At 40.4% G+C, this 20,700-nt stretch overlaps 1 protein-coding gene and 1 non-coding gene across 3 annotated transcripts in view; both read left to right on the top strand.

Moving 5' to 3' along the window:
* BLM (BLM RecQ like helicase) overlaps window positions 1-20,700 on the top strand; it is a 66,618-nt gene that overhangs the window by 6,605 nt on the left and 39,313 nt on the right. For both annotated transcript variants that reach the window (XM_054713408.1, XM_054713407.1), the window contains exons 5-11: window positions 3,337-3,469; window positions 3,981-4,660; window positions 6,768-6,959; window positions 9,665-9,783; window positions 10,978-11,091; window positions 13,745-13,843; window positions 14,074-14,222. In XM_054713408.1, coding sequence (XP_054569383.1) covers window positions 3,337-3,469; window positions 3,981-4,660; window positions 6,768-6,959; window positions 9,665-9,783; window positions 10,978-11,091; window positions 13,745-13,843; window positions 14,074-14,222 — 1,486 coding nt within the window. The remainder of the gene's footprint in view (window positions 1-3,336; window positions 3,470-3,980; window positions 4,661-6,767; window positions 6,960-9,664; window positions 9,784-10,977; window positions 11,092-13,744; window positions 13,844-14,073; window positions 14,223-20,700) is intronic.
* On the top strand, window positions 14,393-14,511 carry LOC114229152 (U4atac minor spliceosomal RNA). Its single transcript, XR_003615241.2, has one exon. It is a non-coding gene; the product is annotated as a U4atac minor spliceosomal RNA (small nuclear RNA).

Here is a 20,700-nt window from a genome sequence, read left to right as displayed (position 1 = left end):
TAGTAGAAATAACCCAACCTATATAATAAAAACCCAGTGGTCGTAACGCTGTAACAACCAAAGACTGGTCACCAGGAGGTGACTTGACGCTGCGTCCTGCCGAGTCAGCGGGACTTGACTCTGGGTCCCACGCGATTTCGCGCGCTGGGCCCCCAGTAGTACTTATAAGACTGAAAACAGCAGTCTCCTTTCTCCTAATTCTACTTCCCAGAGGTTCCTTCAGTCCAGAAATTTGTGTCCTATTCTGGAAGGTTTTCTGGCATTTCCTTTTATTTTCTGCTTTTTTCTTTCACTCTTCCTGGACTTCTCTTATTTGGATGTTAGGGTTCCATTACCGATTTTCCTGTTTTCCATTTCTTGCTTCTCTGCTTTCTGGGAGATTTCCTCAATTTTATCTTTAACTCTTCTGTGGAGTTTTTCATTTTTATCAAATCCATTTCCAAGAGCTCTTTTTCTTCTCTGAATATTTCTGTAACACATTCTATTCTTCTTTGATGGATGTCGTACATGCGGTGTGCCTAGAGGTCTCTGTGTTGTTTCTGTTTGCTCCAAATTTCTTTTGGTTTATTTAAGTGCTTTACAATATTAACTGATTTAATCCTTACAAAGGGTCTTTAAGTTAGTTTCTATTATCCCCATTTTACAAATAAGGAAACTGAGATGCAGGAGTGATGACACATGGTCTTGGAAGTAGACAGCAGCAGAGCTAGGATTTGAACCCAGCAGCCTTGAAGCTCTTGAGTTTACACTGATGGCCTATGCACTGTAATGTTTCTGCATCAAGTTTCAGAACGATTGGCAAGGACAGGGGCAAGAACAGAGCCATACAGAATGTTGTTAGAGGCCTCCCTGTCAGCTGACATCAGTCCATTCATCACCACTTCTTTTTTTTTTTTTTTTAATATATTTTATTGATTTTTTTACAGAGAGGAAGAGAGAGGGATAGACAGTTAGAAACATCGATGAGAGAGAAACATCAATCAGCCGCTTCCTGCACACCCCCTACTGGGGATGTGCCCGCAACCAAGGTACATGCCCTTGACCGGAATCGAACCTGGGACCTTTCAGTCCGCCTGTGTGCTTTGGCAAATTAGTTAAGCTTCTCTGGACTCAGTTTCTATAAAACGGTGAAAATAATATTTAACTTGCTGAGTAGTTGTCAAGTAAAGTACACTGTAGGCCTTCAATAAATGGTAGCTATTGTTATCTGCCAGTCTAGTAATCCTTTCAAAGAACTTAGAGCATTAAGATGGCTGGTTTATTTTTATAACTCTTGCTAACTCTATAATTGTTTCCTCTCCTTAGAGCTCACAAAGGCAGCTGTTTGATAACGTGTTCTAGAATTTTGTATTAAATCAATATCAAGGTCATCAGCTTGTCGGTTTTGGCACTCACTTTACCGTTTTTTTTGAAAATTAGAACAATGTTTGCTTGTCTTCACTCTTCCATCAACTAGATGCTTCAGATATCATCGAAATCTTGTGTGCAATTTTCCTTTGTATTCTGAAGTGTCATCTGCCTAGACAAGAAGACTTGAGCTTCTTTCCGATGGCTGTACCTCTCTCTGAGCCTGTCTTGGCTTTCATTTCCTTCAGACCATTATTTATTTTCCTCTTTCCCATCTCATGCCCGTTCTCCTTGCAGAGAAAACAGAAGAAAGTAGGAATTCAGCAATTCCTCTTTTACCACCTCATACCTCACGTTCCTGTGTCCATCAGTCATTAGTAAGAGTCCACATTTCCCAACTCATTCTCACACAGATGCTTCTTCCCACATTGCTCTGTACACCCCCTAATCTGTTCTCTCTTCCTCTCCTTTCTGCCCGTCAGACCCTTTAACTGACTGCGCTTGGTCAGTCATTTCCCAGGAGCCTCATTCTCTCCTTTGAACATTTTCTTTCCCTTATTTCTCTGATTGTCTCCTGTTTGCTCTGCAGCCCATCAGCTGCTTTTTCTCCTGAGTACCTTGGGCCCTAAGGGTAGAGTAGGCATCTTACTTGCTTCCCTAACCCATTTGTTTCCTTCATCAAAAGCCTCACCTTCTTTGACATTCTATTTCTTGGTTACATAGGTTAAACAGAATGTGGAGTGGCAGGGCTGGATTCAGATACCCAACTATTGTTATCAGGAATTTCTCTCACACCTGCCTTCTCTGACCTCTGTTCTGCCTCATCTCTCCATCTCAATCCTCCATTTCCTTCTATCTCTGTTTTCTGCTTTCCCCTGTATTAGTCTTCTTTCCAAGGTGTGTTTCCCTATGTGGTGGCAGAGAGGGCCACCAGCAGCCTGTCCAGCTTGTTGAAAAGAGAGGCCCTCTTTTCCGGCCAAAGAACTTGACCTGATTCTCATTGAGCTGACTTACCTCAGGTGCCCGCTGAGGGAGTGGGGCAGGGATGGTCTCCAAAAGGAAAGTCTGGGTGCTATGGTGTTACCATCCAAAGGAAGCTTGGGTCCGGCGGGTGGGGCTCAGTGGTGAGCATCGACCCATGAACCAAGAGGTCCCTGGTTCGAATCCTGGTCAGGGCACATGCCTGGGTTGCAGGCTCGATCACCAGTAGGGGGGGCGTGCAGGAGGCAGCCGAATGATGATGTTTCTCTCTCATTAAAGTTTTTATCTCTTTATCCTTCTCCCTTCCTCTCCCTCTAAAATCAATTGGGGGGCGGGGAATGGGTTAGGGAAGCAAGTAAGATACTACTCTACCCTTAGGGCCCAAGGTACTCAGGAGAAAAAGCGGTTTGTGGGCTGCAGAGCAAACAGGAGACAATCAGAGAAATAAGGGAAAGAAAATGTTCAAAGAAGAGAATGAGGCTCCTGGGAAATTGCTGACCAGGCACAGTCAGTTAAAGGGTCTGACGGGCAGAAAGGAGAGGAAGAGAGAACAGATTAGGGGTGTACAGAGCAATGTGGGAAGAAGCATCTGTGTGAGAGTGAGTTGGGAAATGGTGGCGGTGGCGGGGGAGTGGGGGGGGGGGTTGGGGTGAGGAGTCCTTGCCTGTGCAGATCTTTATAATATACTTTGTGTGGGCACGGTGAGATTTACACCTGAAATTAGTAAAAAAAATCATAGTAAATTGATAAAACTTTATCTTCCAATGACCTTGGTTACCCTAAGAGAAATATTAAGAATTAACATGAAATTAAATAACATCATTACAGGTTCTCATGATATAGAATTAGAGACAATCTGATTTCATATTATTTCACGGGCAGATAATGACAGTATAAAGTTGTTTATAATTTTGTTTTTAAATTACTTCAGATTTTACATGCATGACTTTGAAAAACTTGTCTCTCTTGTTTTCAAGGTACAATACTAACACCATGATTACTTCACAGGTAGACAGATAAGTGCGCAGCAGCAGCTTATTCGAGTGATGGACCGCATTTGTAACTTAGTTGATGCTATTCCTGATGATGAACTGAAAGCTCTGGAATGTGGGAACGATCTGCTTCAGCAGCGAAACATAAGGTACCTTGATTTTTCTCCGTCTGGAGTGTATCTGACTGCATTGCCACCACTCCATATCAGAAACGTACAGGGCAAAATGGTGAGCATTCTGAGTAGGATAGATTGTCACTATGTTTTAAATTTATTTACTTTTTCAAACTGTTCCTTTAGTATTTTATCCAAATTTTTTTTAAAATACATTGTATTGATTTTTTTACAGAGAGGAAGGGAGAGGGATAGAGAGTTAGAAACATCGATGAGAGAGAAACATCGATCAGCTGCCTCCTGCACACCCCCCACTGGGAATGTGCCCGCAACCAAGGTACATGCCCTTGACCGGAATCGAACCTGGGACCCTTCAGTCCGCAGGCTGACGCTCTATCCACTGAGCCAAACCGGTTAGGGCTTATCCAAATTTTTGAAATTGGAAAAAAGGGAATGTATTTTGCCACAACTTGGGATGAGAACTACTTGTGTGGCCTACCGTGGTAACTACTCACACTTACTCTGGTGTTGTGTGTTTTCTCTTCAGAAGGAAACTCCTGGCTGAAGCAGATTTTAACACAGCTGATGCCAGTGTTCTTGGCTCAGTGTGGAGGTGCAGGCCTGATGCCCTCGGTAACCCCCTGGAGGACATGGCAGCTGTTTCCTTGCCTTATGCATTTTCAAAGGGCGATTCCTGCCCTACAGGGAGTTCTGATGAGTTAAATTGTCCCTCAAATTCCATTTCTTCTGGAGGGTGTTTGATGACTACCCCAGGAAAGACAGGATTCTCGGTCACCAGGAAGACTCTCTTTGAAAGACCATTACTCAACTCCCATTTACAGAAGTCCTTTGTGAGTAGCAACTGGGCTGAAACACCAAGGACAGAAAAAAGAAACGAAAGCTCTCGTTTTCCAGGAAGTTTTCTTACAAGCACCGCTGTGAAAGATCAGAATAAACATACTGCTCCAACAGGTGACGTAGAAAGAGACATCCAGGCCTCCTGTGAGATTGATCATTTTGACATAGATGACTTGGATGATGATGATGAGTGGGAAACTATAATGCAGGACTTGGCGACGAACAAATCTTCCACAGCTGCCTATCCACCTATTAAGGAAGGTCGGCCCGTTCAATCAGTATCAGGAAGAATTTCTCCAACCAAGACCAACTGCCTTCCTGTGACATCGACTGCTCAAAATAGAAACGTCTCAGGGTCATTTCAAAAATGTAAGTGCATATTTTAGAATTCTGACTTGATGTGAACTGATCAGTTTATCAAGTAGAGAAATGTTTATATCTCAAAATATTAAAATACAGGGCAGTTGAAGACAGATTTGAAGCCACGTTTTTTTAAATTTATTATTTTTTTTTAAACTTTAATGTTGAAAGTATTACATGTGTCTCCTTCCCCCCTTCTTCCCTCTATTGACTCCCTCCAGCCTGCCGCCCCCCGCCCCAGGCCTTCACCAGACTGTTGTCTGTGTCCATGGGTTATGCATATATTCACACAAGGTCTTTGGTTTATTTATTATCTTCCACCCACCCACCCTCCCCTGTCTTCCCTTCGAGATTCTGCACTCTGTTCCCTGCTTCCATGTCTCTGGATCCACTCAATTCGTCAGTTTATTTTGTTCATTAGATTCCACATATGAGTGAGATCATGTGATACTTGTCTTTCTCTGACTGACTTATTTCACTTAGCATGATACTCTCCAGGTCCCTCCATGCTGTCTCAAAGGGTAAGAGATTATTCTTTTTTACTCCTGCATAGTTTTCCATGGTATAAATGTACCACATCTTTTTTATCCACTTGTCTACTGATGGGCTGTTTCCAGATCTTAGCTATTGTAAATTGTGTGAAGTCACATTTCTTAAGTCAATCAAATTATTTCTTTTGGCCTAGACTCCTTTTAATTAATTCAATAAATATTTATTGAGTGCCCACTATGTGCATGTTCTGCTCTAGGTTCTGGTAATAGATAAATGATGAATAGTTCCTGCCCTCTTGGTGCTCACAGTTTAGTGAGGGAAGTTTTTGGAGGAATGAAATTAGCCACTGTAAAGGCTGCAGAGAAGAGCCAAAATTAATTTTAAAACATTACATCAATCCTATAAAGTTATCACAAAGTGTTTTACTGAAACAAGTTTTAGATGTACAACATTCTATAAAGCACAGCCTTCTCTATTTTTGCTATTGATGACTTAATACCACGAAGGTTGTTCTTATAGTTACACTGTCGACCTTTAAAATAACCTTTAATGGATTTATTTTTGTATGCTGTTAGAATGTGTCATACTTGACGTTCGCAATTATCTTGAGATAGTTGAGCGTTGGGGTTGGGAGTAACTGCCAAAGCTGGCATGAGCTCTGCTCCTCTGAGTTGAACCAAAGTTGCGACAGTACGGATGGAGAGCCGGGGGCAGATGTGAGTGACATTGTGGAAGAAGAATCAGGAAGCTAAGATGACTGAGGTTTCTGACTGGGTGACTGGGAAAGTGTGACACCATTAACAGAAATAGGGGAGTCAGGAGACAGGAAGACTTGGAGAAAAGCTGAGGAGGGCTAGTTCAAGACTTGTTGAGCTTACAATTTTGGTAAGTCATTTAGGTAGAAATGTCTTTTTTAAAAAATATTTTATTGATTTTTTTACAGAGAGGAAGAGAGAGTGATAGGGAGTTAGAAACATCGATGAGAGAGAAACATTGATCAGCTGCCTCCTGCACCCCCCCACCCCCCACTGGGGATGTGCCCGCAACCAAGGTACATGCCCTTGACCGGAATCGAACCTGGGACCCTTCAGTCCGCAGGCCGACGCTCTATCCACTGAGCCAAACCGGCCAGGGCTAGGTAAAAATGTCTTGCAGACAACTGCAGATGCATATAGGACTGGAACTTAGGAGTGGATCAGTCAGTTCTTATGCCTTCTGTGCACATAGGTGATGCTGAAGATCCTAGGACTAGGAAAATTCCAGAAAAGAGCCCAGCCCCAAGTGTCTGAAAGACTCCCAAATTTCAGGGGCAGGTGGAGGAAGTGGGAACCAATAGAGGGAATTTAAATCCACAGTTGCCTTGAAGGTCAGTCAAGAGAGAAGAGGAAAGAGGCTATAGAGTAGAGTTAGTGCTGTAGAAAAACCAAGGAAAGACTTGAATTTGGCCCTTAGGAAGTCTTTGGTGGCTTTGACACTTGTATGGAAGGAAATTCGGTACTTGGTTAAAGAAGGAATTGGCTGGAGGGAAAGGGATGTCACTGATCATGCAGGGCAGAGGGTAAGCGCTCAAACTGACTTGTGACATTAACGCACTGCTTTTTCTTAACATTGATTATTGTCTTAGACCAGTCGACGCAAAATTTACCATCCAGAAATCTGAATCACGAGCATTTCCAAAGTCTTAATTTTCCTCATACAAAAGAAATGATGAAGATTTTTCATAAAAAATTTGGTCTGCATCATTTTCGAACTAATCAGCTAGAGGCGATCAATGCTGCACTGCTTGGTGAAGACTGTTTTATCTTAATGCCCACTGGTATGTATTTTTAGATATGAATTGGCAGGAATCCATTGGCAGATGTGAAATGAAAGCCCTTTAATAGAAATGAAAAGAACATCGACACAGTATTTCTATCATTTATGGGCCTCTAACCCTCCCATGCCATAGTAAGAAAGTGTATTACCTCATACCCTCTGTTCTAGTTGTTGACATGACATTTATAGCCCTTTAAGGTTTTCAACTCAAAGCTGGTTGTGTTTAACTGATATAGAATTTCTCTTTGGGAATTTTTCCTTTTCTAATCTAAATTAGTCTGGAACATGAATAAAAATGTAGGACTGGAATAGAGATGTGACCATTTCTGGCAGTTTATTTGTTACAGTCTAGTGTTCTATGGTGGTTAAAACCATCAGCTCCGGAGTTTTTTAGCGGTGTGACCTTGAGCCAGGCACTTCATTCCTTGGACCCCACATGTGCAGTGGGGATAATAATAACCTGCCTCACAGAGTGTTATGAGAATTAAATGAAAAGCATTTAGCATAGTTCTTTCTTGGCCTCTTTTGAAGAGATCCAGGACTTTTTCATTGTGCTATAAACGTTTATAACAGCTGTTCAATGATTTATAGTCATCCAAGGCAGAGTATTAAATAAGCAGTTAGGATAAGAACCACGGGGAGTTTGGAGTTTCAGTACTTGCACATGGAATCTTCCCTGGGCCTTCTTATTGCCATCATTGTTTAATAGTATTATCTGGCTATCTGGATTTTTTCAAACTGGTTTTAAAATTTAGGTGATGTTTGATTAATAATCATTTACTGTTTCATTAACTTGTTTAATCTGTGCTCTGTGTCAACTCCAAGTTGGTACTCCAAAGCTAAAGCAGGAAAGGACCCTGGGTCGTCTACTGGTTTTGGGGGGGCTTCCCATGGTCCTTTGAGGTTTCGAGGGGGTGTTTGTTGTTGTTGTTGTTGTTGTTAATACTCACCCAAGGATATTTTTTTCATTTTTATAGAGAATGGAAGGGAGAGAAACACATCGATTGGTTGCCTCCTGCACACACCCCGACCGGGTCTAGAATCGAACCTGCAACCTAGGCATGTGCCCTTGACTAGAAATCGAACACTCAACCCTTCAGTGTGAGGCCCAACACTCTAACCACTAAGCAACACTGGCCAGGGCTCGAGGGGGTGTTTTTATGTGTCCTTCCACTCCAGTTTAACCTCTTGGTAGTGTGTGTGTGTGTGTGTGTGTGTGTGTGTGTGTGGTTTATTTTCAACAAAATTTGTAAGCTACTGATCTAGTACATTTTGGAGGTTGTAAAGTTGTGGCGTGATAAGGTTAACTGACATGTCTAAGTCACATAACCTATTGAGGGGTAGAACCGAAACTAGAACTCAGCTTCCTGGTCTTGCCTTGACATTTACACATACATACCAAAGAGAAATTTACTTACTACACTTGCAGAAAAGATGGGCTGTTTTGTTTAAAAAAAAAAATAAAAAAAATCGAAGTCCTAGAAACTGCCTGGCACAAATTTCTATTATCAGTGGGCTGATGAAGTTGAAAATTAGGGATTAATCATTTCAGTTACCATTGAATGTGTACTGATTGTCTTGCCATTTTGAATTTGAATGGAGAGAGATTCCACCCCACCCCACCCCACCCCACCCTGTGGTCTCAAAAGAAATTTATTTTTCTTCATCCTCTGTTAATGCACACAAATATAGTTCTACCCTTTACTTCAAAGGGAGATTGGGAATATTACCCTATGGATAAGAGTACAGGGAGTGTTCATACTAGCGGTTTAACAAAACAGATTCTAGAAGTGCCCTCTGGATCATCAAAGAAATACTAAACCATGTTAACTGTGGGTTTTAGTGTTCTATATTTTATCACATTTTAACTCTTTAAAATGAAATCCTAGCCGAAACCGGTTTGGCTCAGTGGATAGAGCGTCGGCCTGCGGACTGGAAGGTCCCAGGTTCGATTCCGGTCAAGGGCATATACCTTGGTTGCGGGCACATCCCCAGTAGGGGGTGTGCAGCAGGCAGCTGGTCGATGTTTCTCTCTCATCGACGTTTCTAGCTCTCTATCCCTCTCCCTTCCTCCCTGTAAAAAATCAATAAAATATATTTAAAAAAATAATAAAATAAAATGAAATCCTATATAATAAAGAGCTAATATGCTAATTAGACCAAACAGCAGAACGACCGTCCAGACAACCTTCCGGACGAAGCCAGGGCTACGAGGGAAGCCTGGGTCCCAGGTGCCTGCCGGCGGCCGGAGATAAGCCTGGGTCCTGGGTGCCAGAGGGAAGCGGTGCCGGCAGCCAGGGGAAGGAAGGCCTTCTCTTGCACGAATTTCATGCATGGGGCCTCTAGTATTATATAAAATAATTATTTTAATCCTAGTATCATAACTAGAGTGCCTCTTGTACTGCATTTGGATTTCCCAAGTAGACTTAAAGCAATTCTATTGCATTTAAGTTTTCCACCCTGATTCTTGCTTTTGCTATCATATGTACCTACATGAGATGTCCTGAAAGATAATCCTTACACATATAAATTATCTAAGTATTTCGGCTCATTTGAATATGGCAAGTTGTTGGCACCAGGGGGACTATCACTTGGCATTCTATTAATTAATTATCTTAAATATTGCGTGTGGTTTACTTTGTAACTTTTGCCTTCATGCTCTCAAGATAGGACCTGACAGATATTTCTTTGTCATTTCTCTTTCAGGAGGCGGGAAAAGTCTGTGTTACCAGCTCCCTGCCTGTGTTTCTCCCGGGGTCACTATCGTCATTTCCCCCTTGAGGTCACTTATCGTAGATCAAGTCCAGAAGCTGACTTCATTGGATGTAAGTTAAAAACAGAATTCTTCCAAGTACAATAAAAATGCTAATAAAAATATAACTTAAAAATAATTAGGTTTTAGTGCTCTGGGCTGCCTTTTTACTTAATAGTTTGTGAATTATAAGAATGAAGTACAGCTATTACATTAAGTTGTATATTTAAGCTCAAGTCTGAAAATTCTCATACAGATAACCTTGTGTGGTTCCATCTGATTTTATTCTAGGAGAATGTATTTTAGTAAGAACTTTTAACTTGTACTTTGCTGATATAAAAGTTTTTTATTTAATATGAAAGGAGTTTTTTTGTGTGTTTTTTTTTCTGCCAGATCAGCATAGTTCTTATCTTACTCCCTTAACATCTTAAAATGCATACACATGCATGTGCCCACACAGGTGTCCTTTTTCCTCCTGGCTGAGATTATAACTGTATATGAATTCATTCTACTAAATCCTGCATATTGGGATCAAACAGAATTATCTTCAGGGTTAATGAGCCACTACCTTTTTCTGTTTTATCTTTTTTTTTTTTTATGTTGGATTTCTTTTTTTTTTTAATTGCAGAGAGGAAGAGAGATAGAAACATCAATGATGAGAATCTTTAATCAGTTGCCTCCTGTACTACTGGGGATCGAGCCAGCAACCCGGGCATGTGCCCTTGACCAGAATTGAACCTGTGACCCTTCAGTCTGCAGGCTGAAGGTCTATCCACTGAGCCAAACTGGCTAGGGCGTCACTACCTTTTTCAACAAGACCGCTGGTTTGATTTTCCTTCCAAAGAATGTCTTAGTGCAGTGATGATAGCCATTGTTAAGTCAGTCCTGATGTTATGGCCCTTGCATCATTGTTACACATTAAAACCCTGAATACACATTTACCTAAAAAAGAATGCAGCTATACATTAGGACTGGATCTTTCGGATACTGAGTTCATGTTTATATTACTTACAAACATGAAAAGCAAAGGAAGTAAAGGAAAGCAAAAAAAGAAGTAAATAATGAGAAGACTATTTTAAATTATATTTAATAAGGGTTTTTTAAAAATGTCCCATGTGCTTATTGTTATTTTTATTACATTGAGATTATCTTTCCTCTGATAGGTTTGACATGTAACTTGTAAAATATTTATAAAAGCTAAGAATAAATATAAGATTAAGTCAGATTAATGTGTAAAATATACATTGTTTACTATTTTAATACTTAGATTCCAGCTACATATCTGACAGGTGATAAGACTGACTCAGAAGCTACAAGTATTTACCTCCAGTTATCAAAAAAAGACCCAATTATAAAACTTCTGTATGTTACTCCAGAGAAGGTTTGTATTTTTATCATTATTTTAAAATATGACATTAGAGCTGTGTTAGTAAAACAATTCAGTTCTCCCTCTTGAGTATGGAAAACCCAGTCTCTCCCTCCTCTGTTTCTCTCCTTTATTACTCATACTATATGAGTAATATTATAAGTATAATTACTTATACTGTTACTTATCTACTATAGAATACTTTCTTCTGCTCATCAAGTATGTGCATGTTTTTTCCTTACACCAAGCAATTCTTGCGACACCGGCCGATTGTCCTGTAATTTAACTCAATTCTGACATTGCCTACTCAGAGATAGTGTCAGATCCCACAGGTTCAGGGCTCAGTCCAACACTATTGTTCCCATCCCACTTCAGATGCCGATCGTAAGTAGTTGGTCCCCATCCAGGTCACCCATAACTTCTCTCTGATTTGGCTGTAAATCAGAAGTTCTTAGGACTCCCTTCTCAGTTCCCATTCATTTGCTATAGCGGCCCGGAGAACTCAGGGCAGTGCTTAAGTTTACCAGTTTACTAAAGGACATGATAAAGAGACAGACAAACAGCCAGATGAAGAAAAGGTCTGGGTGAGGTCTGGGGAGGTCCAGAGCACAGGAGCTTCTGCCCTCATGCCGTTGGGGGTCTCACCCTCCTGGTGTGGATGTGTTTGCCAACCTGGAAACTCTGAATCCCATACTTTGGGGATGTGATTTAGGCTTCCCCATGTAGGCACGATCAATTATTAAGTCTATTTCTAGCCCCTCTCCCCTGTCTGGAGGATGGGGGGTGGTGATGCAAATTCCAAGGTCCTAATGGCTTGGTCTTTGTGGTGCCCAGCCCCCATCCAGGATCCCCCCAGACTCGACTCTAGAGTAAAAGGATGCTCCTAGCGCTCGTATCACTTAGGAAATGGCAAGGATTTCAGGAGCTCTGTGCCAGACACTGGGGTGGAGACCAGTATATTTTTTCTATTATCTCCTAAAAGCTCACTAGAATACGTACATTTTTCAATTTTGACATATTTCTGATATATAGTATAGTGCAAGAATTCCTGTATGACTTTCACCCAGAAACTCCAAATGTAACTTTTACTGTGATTGCTTTATCATTCTATTTTTTTTTAATATTTGAAAGTAAATTGTAGACATGATATATTCTTTTAACCTTAAATACTTCGCCATGCATTTCCTAAAAACAAGGAATTCTCTTGCATACCAGTATAGTGATCAAAATCAGAAAGTTTTCATTGATATACTATTATTTAGTCTATGAACTTCAGTTTCACCAGTTGTCCTAATAATGTCCATTATAGCAAAAGAAATTCCTAGATTATGCATTGCATTTAGTTGTCATGTCTCTTTAAATAATTTGTCTGTCTGTCATGATTTTGACACTTTTTTTTCCAATATTTGTTTTTTTATTTCAGAGCGGAAGGGAGAGGGAGAGAGAGATAGAAACATCAATGATGAGAGAGAATCATTGATTGGCTGCCTCCTGCACGCTCTCCACTGGGGATCGAGCCCGCAACCCGGGCATCCCTGACTGGGACGCTTTAGTCCGCAGGTTGTCGCTCTGTCCACTGAGCCAAACCAGCTAGGGTGATTTTGACAGTTGAAGAGTGAAGGCCAGTTATTTTGAGAACCGTCCCTCAACTTGAGTTATCTTATATTTCCTCGTGATTAGTTACTCATCTTGGCAGGAACTTCAGAAGTTGTGATAAGTTCTCAGTGCATCCTATCAGGAGGCATTTGATGTCAGTTCATTCGATTATTGGTGATGTTAGTTAACCTAATCACCTAGGTAAGGTGATGTCTGCCAGACTTCTTCACTGTAAAATTACTTTTTTTCTCTTTTTTTGTCATAAATGTAAGGGTTTTTGGTTATTTTCTGCCTTTGTAATAGTAGATATTTGTTGTGGGATACTCTGAAACTGTGTAAATATCCTGTTGATTCATCAGACGTCTACCCAATAGTTTTATCATCCATTGATGATTCCCCTTTAGCTATTACTATAATGGCTGCCAGATGATGATTTTTCTAATTAGTTGGCATTTTACTATAACAAAGAGGTTTCCCTTTTACCTACATATTTACTTACATTAATATGAACTTATGGAATTTTAACTTATATAGTAGGCTAGCATCTGTTTTTGTTATATAATTTAATGTTCTAATTTGGCCAGTGGGAGACCTTCATCACACTGGCCTCTGTGTCCTTTTGACATGTCTGTTAAGATGTGGGTGCCAGATGTGGTCGTTAATACTAGGATGTCATTGCTTTTAGGCCCTGTCATGGACAGAGCTATGAAATACATACATACAAACAAATATGTGTATGTGTGTGTGTGTGTATCCCCCTCCCCAAGTAACAAGCATGCAAGTAACGTGTCCATAGCACTGTTCCCAGTGTAAGCATGGCCCTCAGCTACACTGAAGTCCAAAGTTTTACAACCACTGACCTGACACTTAACTGTTTGCTAAACATTCCAAAATGTCTCTGCTATTTTCTATCACTTCTGCTAATTCTCTTCATATAATGGAATAAGAACCAGTTTTCTCTGAAGGTTTTAATGGAGCGTAAGTTGTAGTGCAACTTAAAGACAACAGAATCCTTGAGGCGATGTGATGTTTAAATGTGTTTAAGTGTCTCATTAATCCATTTCTGACCTAGGTCTGTGCAAGTAACAGGCTGATTTCTACTCTGGAGAATCTGTATGAGAGGAAGCTCTTGGCACGGTTTGTTATTGATGAAGCACATTGTGTCAGTCAGGTAAATACTATTTTTTATGTCTTTGAAATATTGATAAATATGTACCACCAACAGTATATATATTTTCAGAACCAAAGAGAGAAAAAACATTGAATGCATTATTCTTTTTCACTGAAGAATATTCTATTTCACTGAAGGTGGTTCTGAATGTGGAGAGCAGTATTTGCTTTGTATACACGAAAGTTTCAAATGGTCTGAAAAGCGGGTTTTTTGTTTTTTTTCTCCACTAGTGGGGACATGATTTTCGTCAGGATTACAAAAGAATGAATATGCTTCGCCAGAAGTTTCCCTCTGTTCCGGTGATGGCTCTCACTGCCACAGCGAATCCCAGGGTGCAGAAGGACATCCTCACTCAGCTGAAGATTCTCAGGCCTCAGGTGTAAGTTGTTGAAAGTCCTGCATTTCAAACCCCGGGGCAGTGGTTCTCAGTGAGCTACACATTATAATCTGCGGAGCTTTGAAAATCCCAATGCCCAGGTTATGCCTGATGCCAATTAGCTCAGAATTTTGGGGCTGGGAGCCAGTAGGTTTTTTAAAATCCCCAAGTGAACCATCCTTTTCTTGGGGTGGTGTCACTGTCCAATTAGCATGTAGTGAGGGCAGTACTGCTAACGCCTTTAGAATAGAAAATCCCCAGGTGATTACAATAGATAGCAAAATCTGGGAACCAGGGCCCTAATTTCTTCACTTACTGAAATGAAACTTTCTCTCGTTACCTATTTTGTAAGTAGGGATAAAGTGCATGCTGTTCCTGTTAGCCCTGGTCTCGTCCCAGTAATAAATTAGCTTTTATTTGCCTAATTTTGGCTCCCATACATCCTAGAGTATACATCATGAAATGAGCCAATGACCCTGCTTTGTCCTTTTCTCTGAAATCCCAATGACACCCACAATGTTGAAAATAGTCCGGAAACTATGTATAACAGCTTTTTTACTTTGTTTCCATCTCAACAGCAAAGGGCTTCTTATTGGCACCAAATCCATAATTATTCAATAAGAAAAACAACGATAGTAAAATGCCCCACATATATAGGTTGTACTGGATTAGTTTGTACCTCTGCGTGAGTTTGTAGACATGGGTGCATTCTCTGATAGGTTCATTCACTCAGCAAATATTTACTTAACAGCTATTGTGGACCAGGGTTAAAATGTTTTTTCTTTCCAATTTGTTAATGGGTGTTTGAGTTTGAGGAAAGCCTGAAGGAATGACTAATATATTGGGGTGGGGTTTTTTTGTCTGTTTGTTTTTAAGTACACCTTTTGTTTATTTGGAAATAAAGAGAATAAGCTGGCTCTATAAATATGGTTATCATTAAAAACTATAGCAGCATCTCTCAGCGGGTTATGAGAACTGGAGTGCCACATGAAGGATATGAGGGATCATGAGATTAAAGTAGCTACAAAGACCTTTGCAGATTAAACTGACGCGTGTTTGTTTGTTTTTGTTAATCCTCACTCGTGGATATTTTTCACCCCCATTGATTTTTAAAGGGAGTGGAAGGGAGGGAGGGTGGAGGGAGAGAGAGAGAGAGAGAGAGAAACATCAATGTGGCCGGGATCGGGCCTGCAACCCACGTACATGCCCTTGACTGGGAATTGAACCTGGACTCTTCGGTCCTTGGGCTGATGCTCTAACCATTGGGCAACCGGGTCAGGGCTAAACTGGCATTCTTGAGTGCGAGAATTTCCAAGTACTCAAGAGTTTTTTGTGTGTGATCTCACTTGCAGAGGGGAGTTTGTATAAAATTGGGGAGAAATATATTTTGCTTCCATAATTGATAAACATTACATGATAGTTAAGGTGTCAGACTTTAGGTTTTAGTGAATAACCTACATACTAGAAATTTGCTTCTACAAGTACTACATTGGTCTGTGAAAGCTTTTTTTTTTTTAGATAGGCAATATTTTTAGCTTTTTCCCCTCAATTTATGCCAGAAGCAATCTACTGTTCTTTCTGATCAGTAATATTAATTTTCCAGATGCCCGACAGTTAAATTATGTAAGTTCAGTTTAATTCACCTTTTCTAATATATATATTGATGTCAGAGAGGAAGGGAGAGGGAGAGAGAGATAGAAACATCAATGATGAGAGAGAATCATTGATTGGCTGCCTCCTGCACGCCCCACACTGTGTGGATCAAGCCTGCAACCCGGGCATGTGCCCTGACGGGGAATCGAACTGTGACCTCCTGGTTCATAGGTCGATCCTCAACCACTGAGCCACACCGGCTGGGCTCAATTCACCTTTTGAATAATATTTTGTTAAGTATAGAATTTTTTGTTTTGCTTGAGTAAACATTGCACAAATATATTTAGAAGCAGACACCTTTAATATCCTTTCCTAGTAGTGTGAGGAGATCTCCTTGCAAAAGCAATAGATTATACATTTTCTGAGTCTGGCATGTGGTGCCCGGTGCATAATTGGCACTTGTTAAGAATGAATAAATGAAACATATGGAGGAGGAATTTGGGTAAATGTGGGTAAAATGTGGAAATTTGGGCAAGTCTGTTGACTCTTTAATATATTTGGTACGTCTATATTTGGGAAGGTTTAAATCTCTTAGTGGAAGTAAAAAATTTTAATGAACACTTTCTGACATATTTTTTCCTGCTCTTCTTTTCTACCAATAAACCTTTTGTTTGCATTAAATTTGCCCAACTGCTGATGTGTCATGACCCTGAAGAAGGCAGTTATCCAAAGGTTTGGAGCCATGGCCCCATGCTCCTCTCCTTATGCTGGTCTATGATATTCTTCCTCTTTGGGAAATACGAGGATGGATAATAAATTTTCCCTTTCCCTTAAGACCTGAGAAATATGAACTGAGAAAGAGAAAGACATATGGAAGTTGATACAATAATAATTAACAATACAACAGTAATAACAGCTAACACTTTTACATATCTAGCCTATACAATGTGCAGGGCACTAATATTGGCATTTTATGTGTATTAACTCGTCCACACAAAAGTCTTATAAAGTAGGTCCTCCCATTTTCCTCACTTTATGGATGAGGAAACTGAGGCACAGCAGTTAAATAACTTGAACAAGGCCACATACCTAGCAAGTGCTGGAGTAAGGACTTAAATCCAAACAATCTGTTTTCAGCACCCTTTAAATTCTCTCCAAATTGCAGAATGAAGTCAGTGGTGATTAGAAGTGTAAATTATTACTGCAGGAACTCAGAAAGGCAAGATTAACTGTAACCCAAAGTAACAACTATTAGTGAAGAGGGGTCAGACAGAGTTTTATAAAGGAAGTGGGTTTTGTAGGATGAGTGGTCTTTAAAAAATTTTAAATATCTGAATTGAGTTATAATGTCTATACCTAAAAATTCACCTATTTAAAGTATATAATTCTGTGATTTTTTAAAATTATTTTTAGTTTATTCACAGGGTTTTGCAGTCCCACCACTATCTAATTTTAGAACATTTTTGTCTCCCTTAAAAGAAACTCCATGCACATTATCAGTTAATTGCCACTATCCTCCACCTCCCCAGCTCTAGACAACCACTTACCTGCTTTCTATCTAGATTTTTGCCTATCCTGGACATTTCATTTAAATAGAATCATATACTCTGTGGCCTCTGTGAGTGCCCTTTTGCCCTTACCATCATGTTTTCAAGGTCCATCCATGTTGTAGCATGTATCAGTACTTCATTCTTTCTTATTGACAGCTATCGCATTGGATGGATAATCTGCATTTTATTTATTCGTCATGGGGTGAATATTTGAGTTGTTTCCATTTTTTGGCTATTAGGAATAATACTGTGAGCATTTGTGTACAAGTTGTCATGTGGACATGTGTTTTTATTTCTCTGGGACATATATCTAGGGGAAGAATTGTTGGGCCATATGGTAACTCTACATTTGACCTTTTAGAGAACTACCAGGTTGATTTTCAAAGCATCTGCACCATTTTATCTTACCTTCAGCAGTGTGTGCGGGTTGCAGTTTTTCCACATCCACACCAACACTTGTTACTGTATGTCTTTTTTACTGTATTCATCCTACTGGATGTGAAGTGATAAGTGAGTGGCATTTTAACAGATGAAGAGTGAGAATTCAGGGCTGAAGTTTTTGGTGTGAAAATACGGGCCAGGCCCTAGCTGGTTTTGCTCAGTGAATAGAGCGCCGGCCTGTGGACTGAAGGGTCTGGGGTTCGATTCCAGTTGAGGGCACATGCCCGGGTTGCGGGCTCGATCCCCAGTGAGGGGTGTGCAGGTGGCAGCCGATCAGTGATTCTCTCTCATCATTGATGTTTCTCCTTCTCCCTCTCTGAAACCAATAAGAATATATATTTAAAGAGAAAAAAAAAAAGAAAAGAAAATACAGGTCAGGCTCAAGGAATGGTGAATAATGCATAGGATAAGTGGAGAAATAAAGAGAAGGGATAACCCGGGGAAGGTGGCTTGAGGCCAGACCCTAGAGCAGGCATCCTCAAACTACGGCCCGCGGGCCACCTGCGGGTGTTTTTGCCGTTTTGTTTTTTTACTTCAAAATAAGGTATGTGCAGTGTGCATAGGAATTTGTTCATAGTTTTTTTTAAACTATAGTCCGGCCCTCCCACGGTCTGAGGGACAGTGAACTGGCCCCCTGTTTACAAAGTGTGAGGACCCCTGCCCTAGAGGGTCTTACATATCATAGCGCTCAAGTATTTGGATTTGTCCTCTCGGCACACCCACCTGGAAGGTGGCTTGATCGGAACTGTTTGGTAGAAGGATAACCCTGGCAGTGGATGAAGATGGAGTGGAGGAACAAAAGTTTAGAGGCAGGATAGCCCTTTAGGAACCCTATTGCAGCCCGTTAAGAGAGAGATGATGATGGTGGCCGCAGTAGAAAAGGAAGGTGGGGACAGTCAAGAGAAAAAACAGTAGAATCAACAAGACGGGCAGCTGATGGGGTTAGACATATGGACGTAGTGAAAGTTTATACCAGTTTCTGGTGCAGGTGACTGCCTCCATGGGTGATACCTGGAAATGCAGGAGAGTGGCAGGTTGGAAGGAATGGATAATGAATTTAATTTTAGATCGTGGTGTCTTCATGCTTTCTTCGGACATGTGCCTCCTAAAAGAATTTTGAAAAGCTGTACCGCTTGTACATTTTTAACCTGACACCTGAAATTTTTCAACATGAATTTAAATAAAGAGAATGTGGTCTGTTATAACATTTTAAAACAAAATTGTAACCCAGCCTTTTAAAATGTATTCCGTAGAATATTAATATACATATGAGAGCAGTTCTGTACTTACATCATCCACTTGCAAAACACATTAAAAATTTTTTACCTCTTTAACAGATATTTCACATTTTTCCTTTTTCTCTTTGAGCACTTATTTCTCTCAGTTTCCTACAGAATTCTATTCTAAGGCAATGTATTTTTATGCATGAAGTTTTTTAAAAAAAAAAAAACAAATATATTTTTATTGATTTCAGAGAGGGAAGGAGAGGGATAGAGATAGAAACATCAATGATGAGAGAGAATCATTGATCGGCTGCCTCCTGCACGCCCCCTACTGGGGATTGAACCCTCAACCTGGGCATGTGCCCTTGGCCGGAATCAAACCCAGGACCCTTCGGTCCCCAGGCTGACACTCTATCCACTGAGCCAAACTGGCTAGGGCATGCATGAAGTCTTGTTACTTACTGTATCATATGCAAAAAATATGTTTGTATATTAAGAATTGTTTTTAAATTTCTTATACCAAAATTTTTTTCCAAATTGAGTTACTGTAATTATTAGTAGCACATAACTGATCGGAATAGTTTACAAGTATGTATATATTTTACAGTTTACTGTATTTTAATAGCAGACTTACAGGAACAGCACTGAACACAGACCACATTTAAAACATGTGCTTGCATGTCGGAAAAGTAGAGTGAATGGATGCAATCTACTTTATTATAAAAATGCTACAAACACCATTTAGTTGCCATCAATAAGAAATTTACTTGTTTTTAAAAAATCCAAATGTTGGCGTTGGCCAGAAAAATTAAAAAAGTTGAACTGCTGAAACTTGTTCGCTGAAACATTTTCACTTGCATGAATGCTTTATGTCCCAGCATTTACGTTAAAAAATTTACACACAAATGAAAATGGAAAAACTGCCAATACCCGATTTCTGTCCCCTATTTTCCACTTGTAGTTATATACTTAGGTACCTTTTAACCCCATGGAAAGAAAATATCTAACATTCAGAACTACTAATAACAGGAAGAGGAGAATTTTTTTTAAAGAATGAAATAGCCCTAGCTGGTTTAGCTCAGCGGATAGAGCGTTGGCCTATGAACTGAAAGGTCCCAGGTTTGATTCCGGTCAAGGGCACATGCCTGGGTTGTGGGCTCGATTCCCCAGTGGGGGACTTGCAGGAGGCAGCCGATCCATGATTCTCTCTCATCATGGATGTTTCTATCTCTCTCTCCCTCTTCCTTCCTCTGAAATCAATACAAATATATTCTTTTAAAAAAAGAACGATGCCGAAACCGGTGTGGCTCAGTGGCTAGAGCGTCGGCCTGCGGACTGAAAGGTCCCGGGTTCGATTCCGGTCAAGGGCATGTACCTTGGTTGCGGGCACATCCCCAGTAGGGTGTGTGCAGGAGGCAGCTGATGGTTGTTTCTCTCCCATCGATGTTTCTAACTCTCTATCCCTCTCCCTTCCTCTCTGTAAAAAATCAATAAAATATATTAAAAAAAAAAAAAAAAGAACGAAATAGTTCCCATCATAGTGGGTTCTTAAGCACATTCTCCACGTTTGCAGTGTGTTGGGTGGGTGTCCTTTGGCATAATTGTGGCACATTTGGCATGGATAGGTTGGTGTCTTCCAAAAGGCCAACCAGATAGGCCTCCTGCCTCCTGCGG

The sequence above is a fragment of the Eptesicus fuscus genome, chromosome 25 (assembly GCF_027574615.1).
Source record: "Eptesicus fuscus isolate TK198812 chromosome 25, DD_ASM_mEF_20220401, whole genome shotgun sequence".
NCBI lineage: Eukaryota > Metazoa > Chordata > Mammalia > Chiroptera > Vespertilionidae > Eptesicus > Eptesicus fuscus.
Note: the sequence above shows the minus strand (reverse complement) of the source record. Positions and strands in the feature narration are given on the sequence as shown.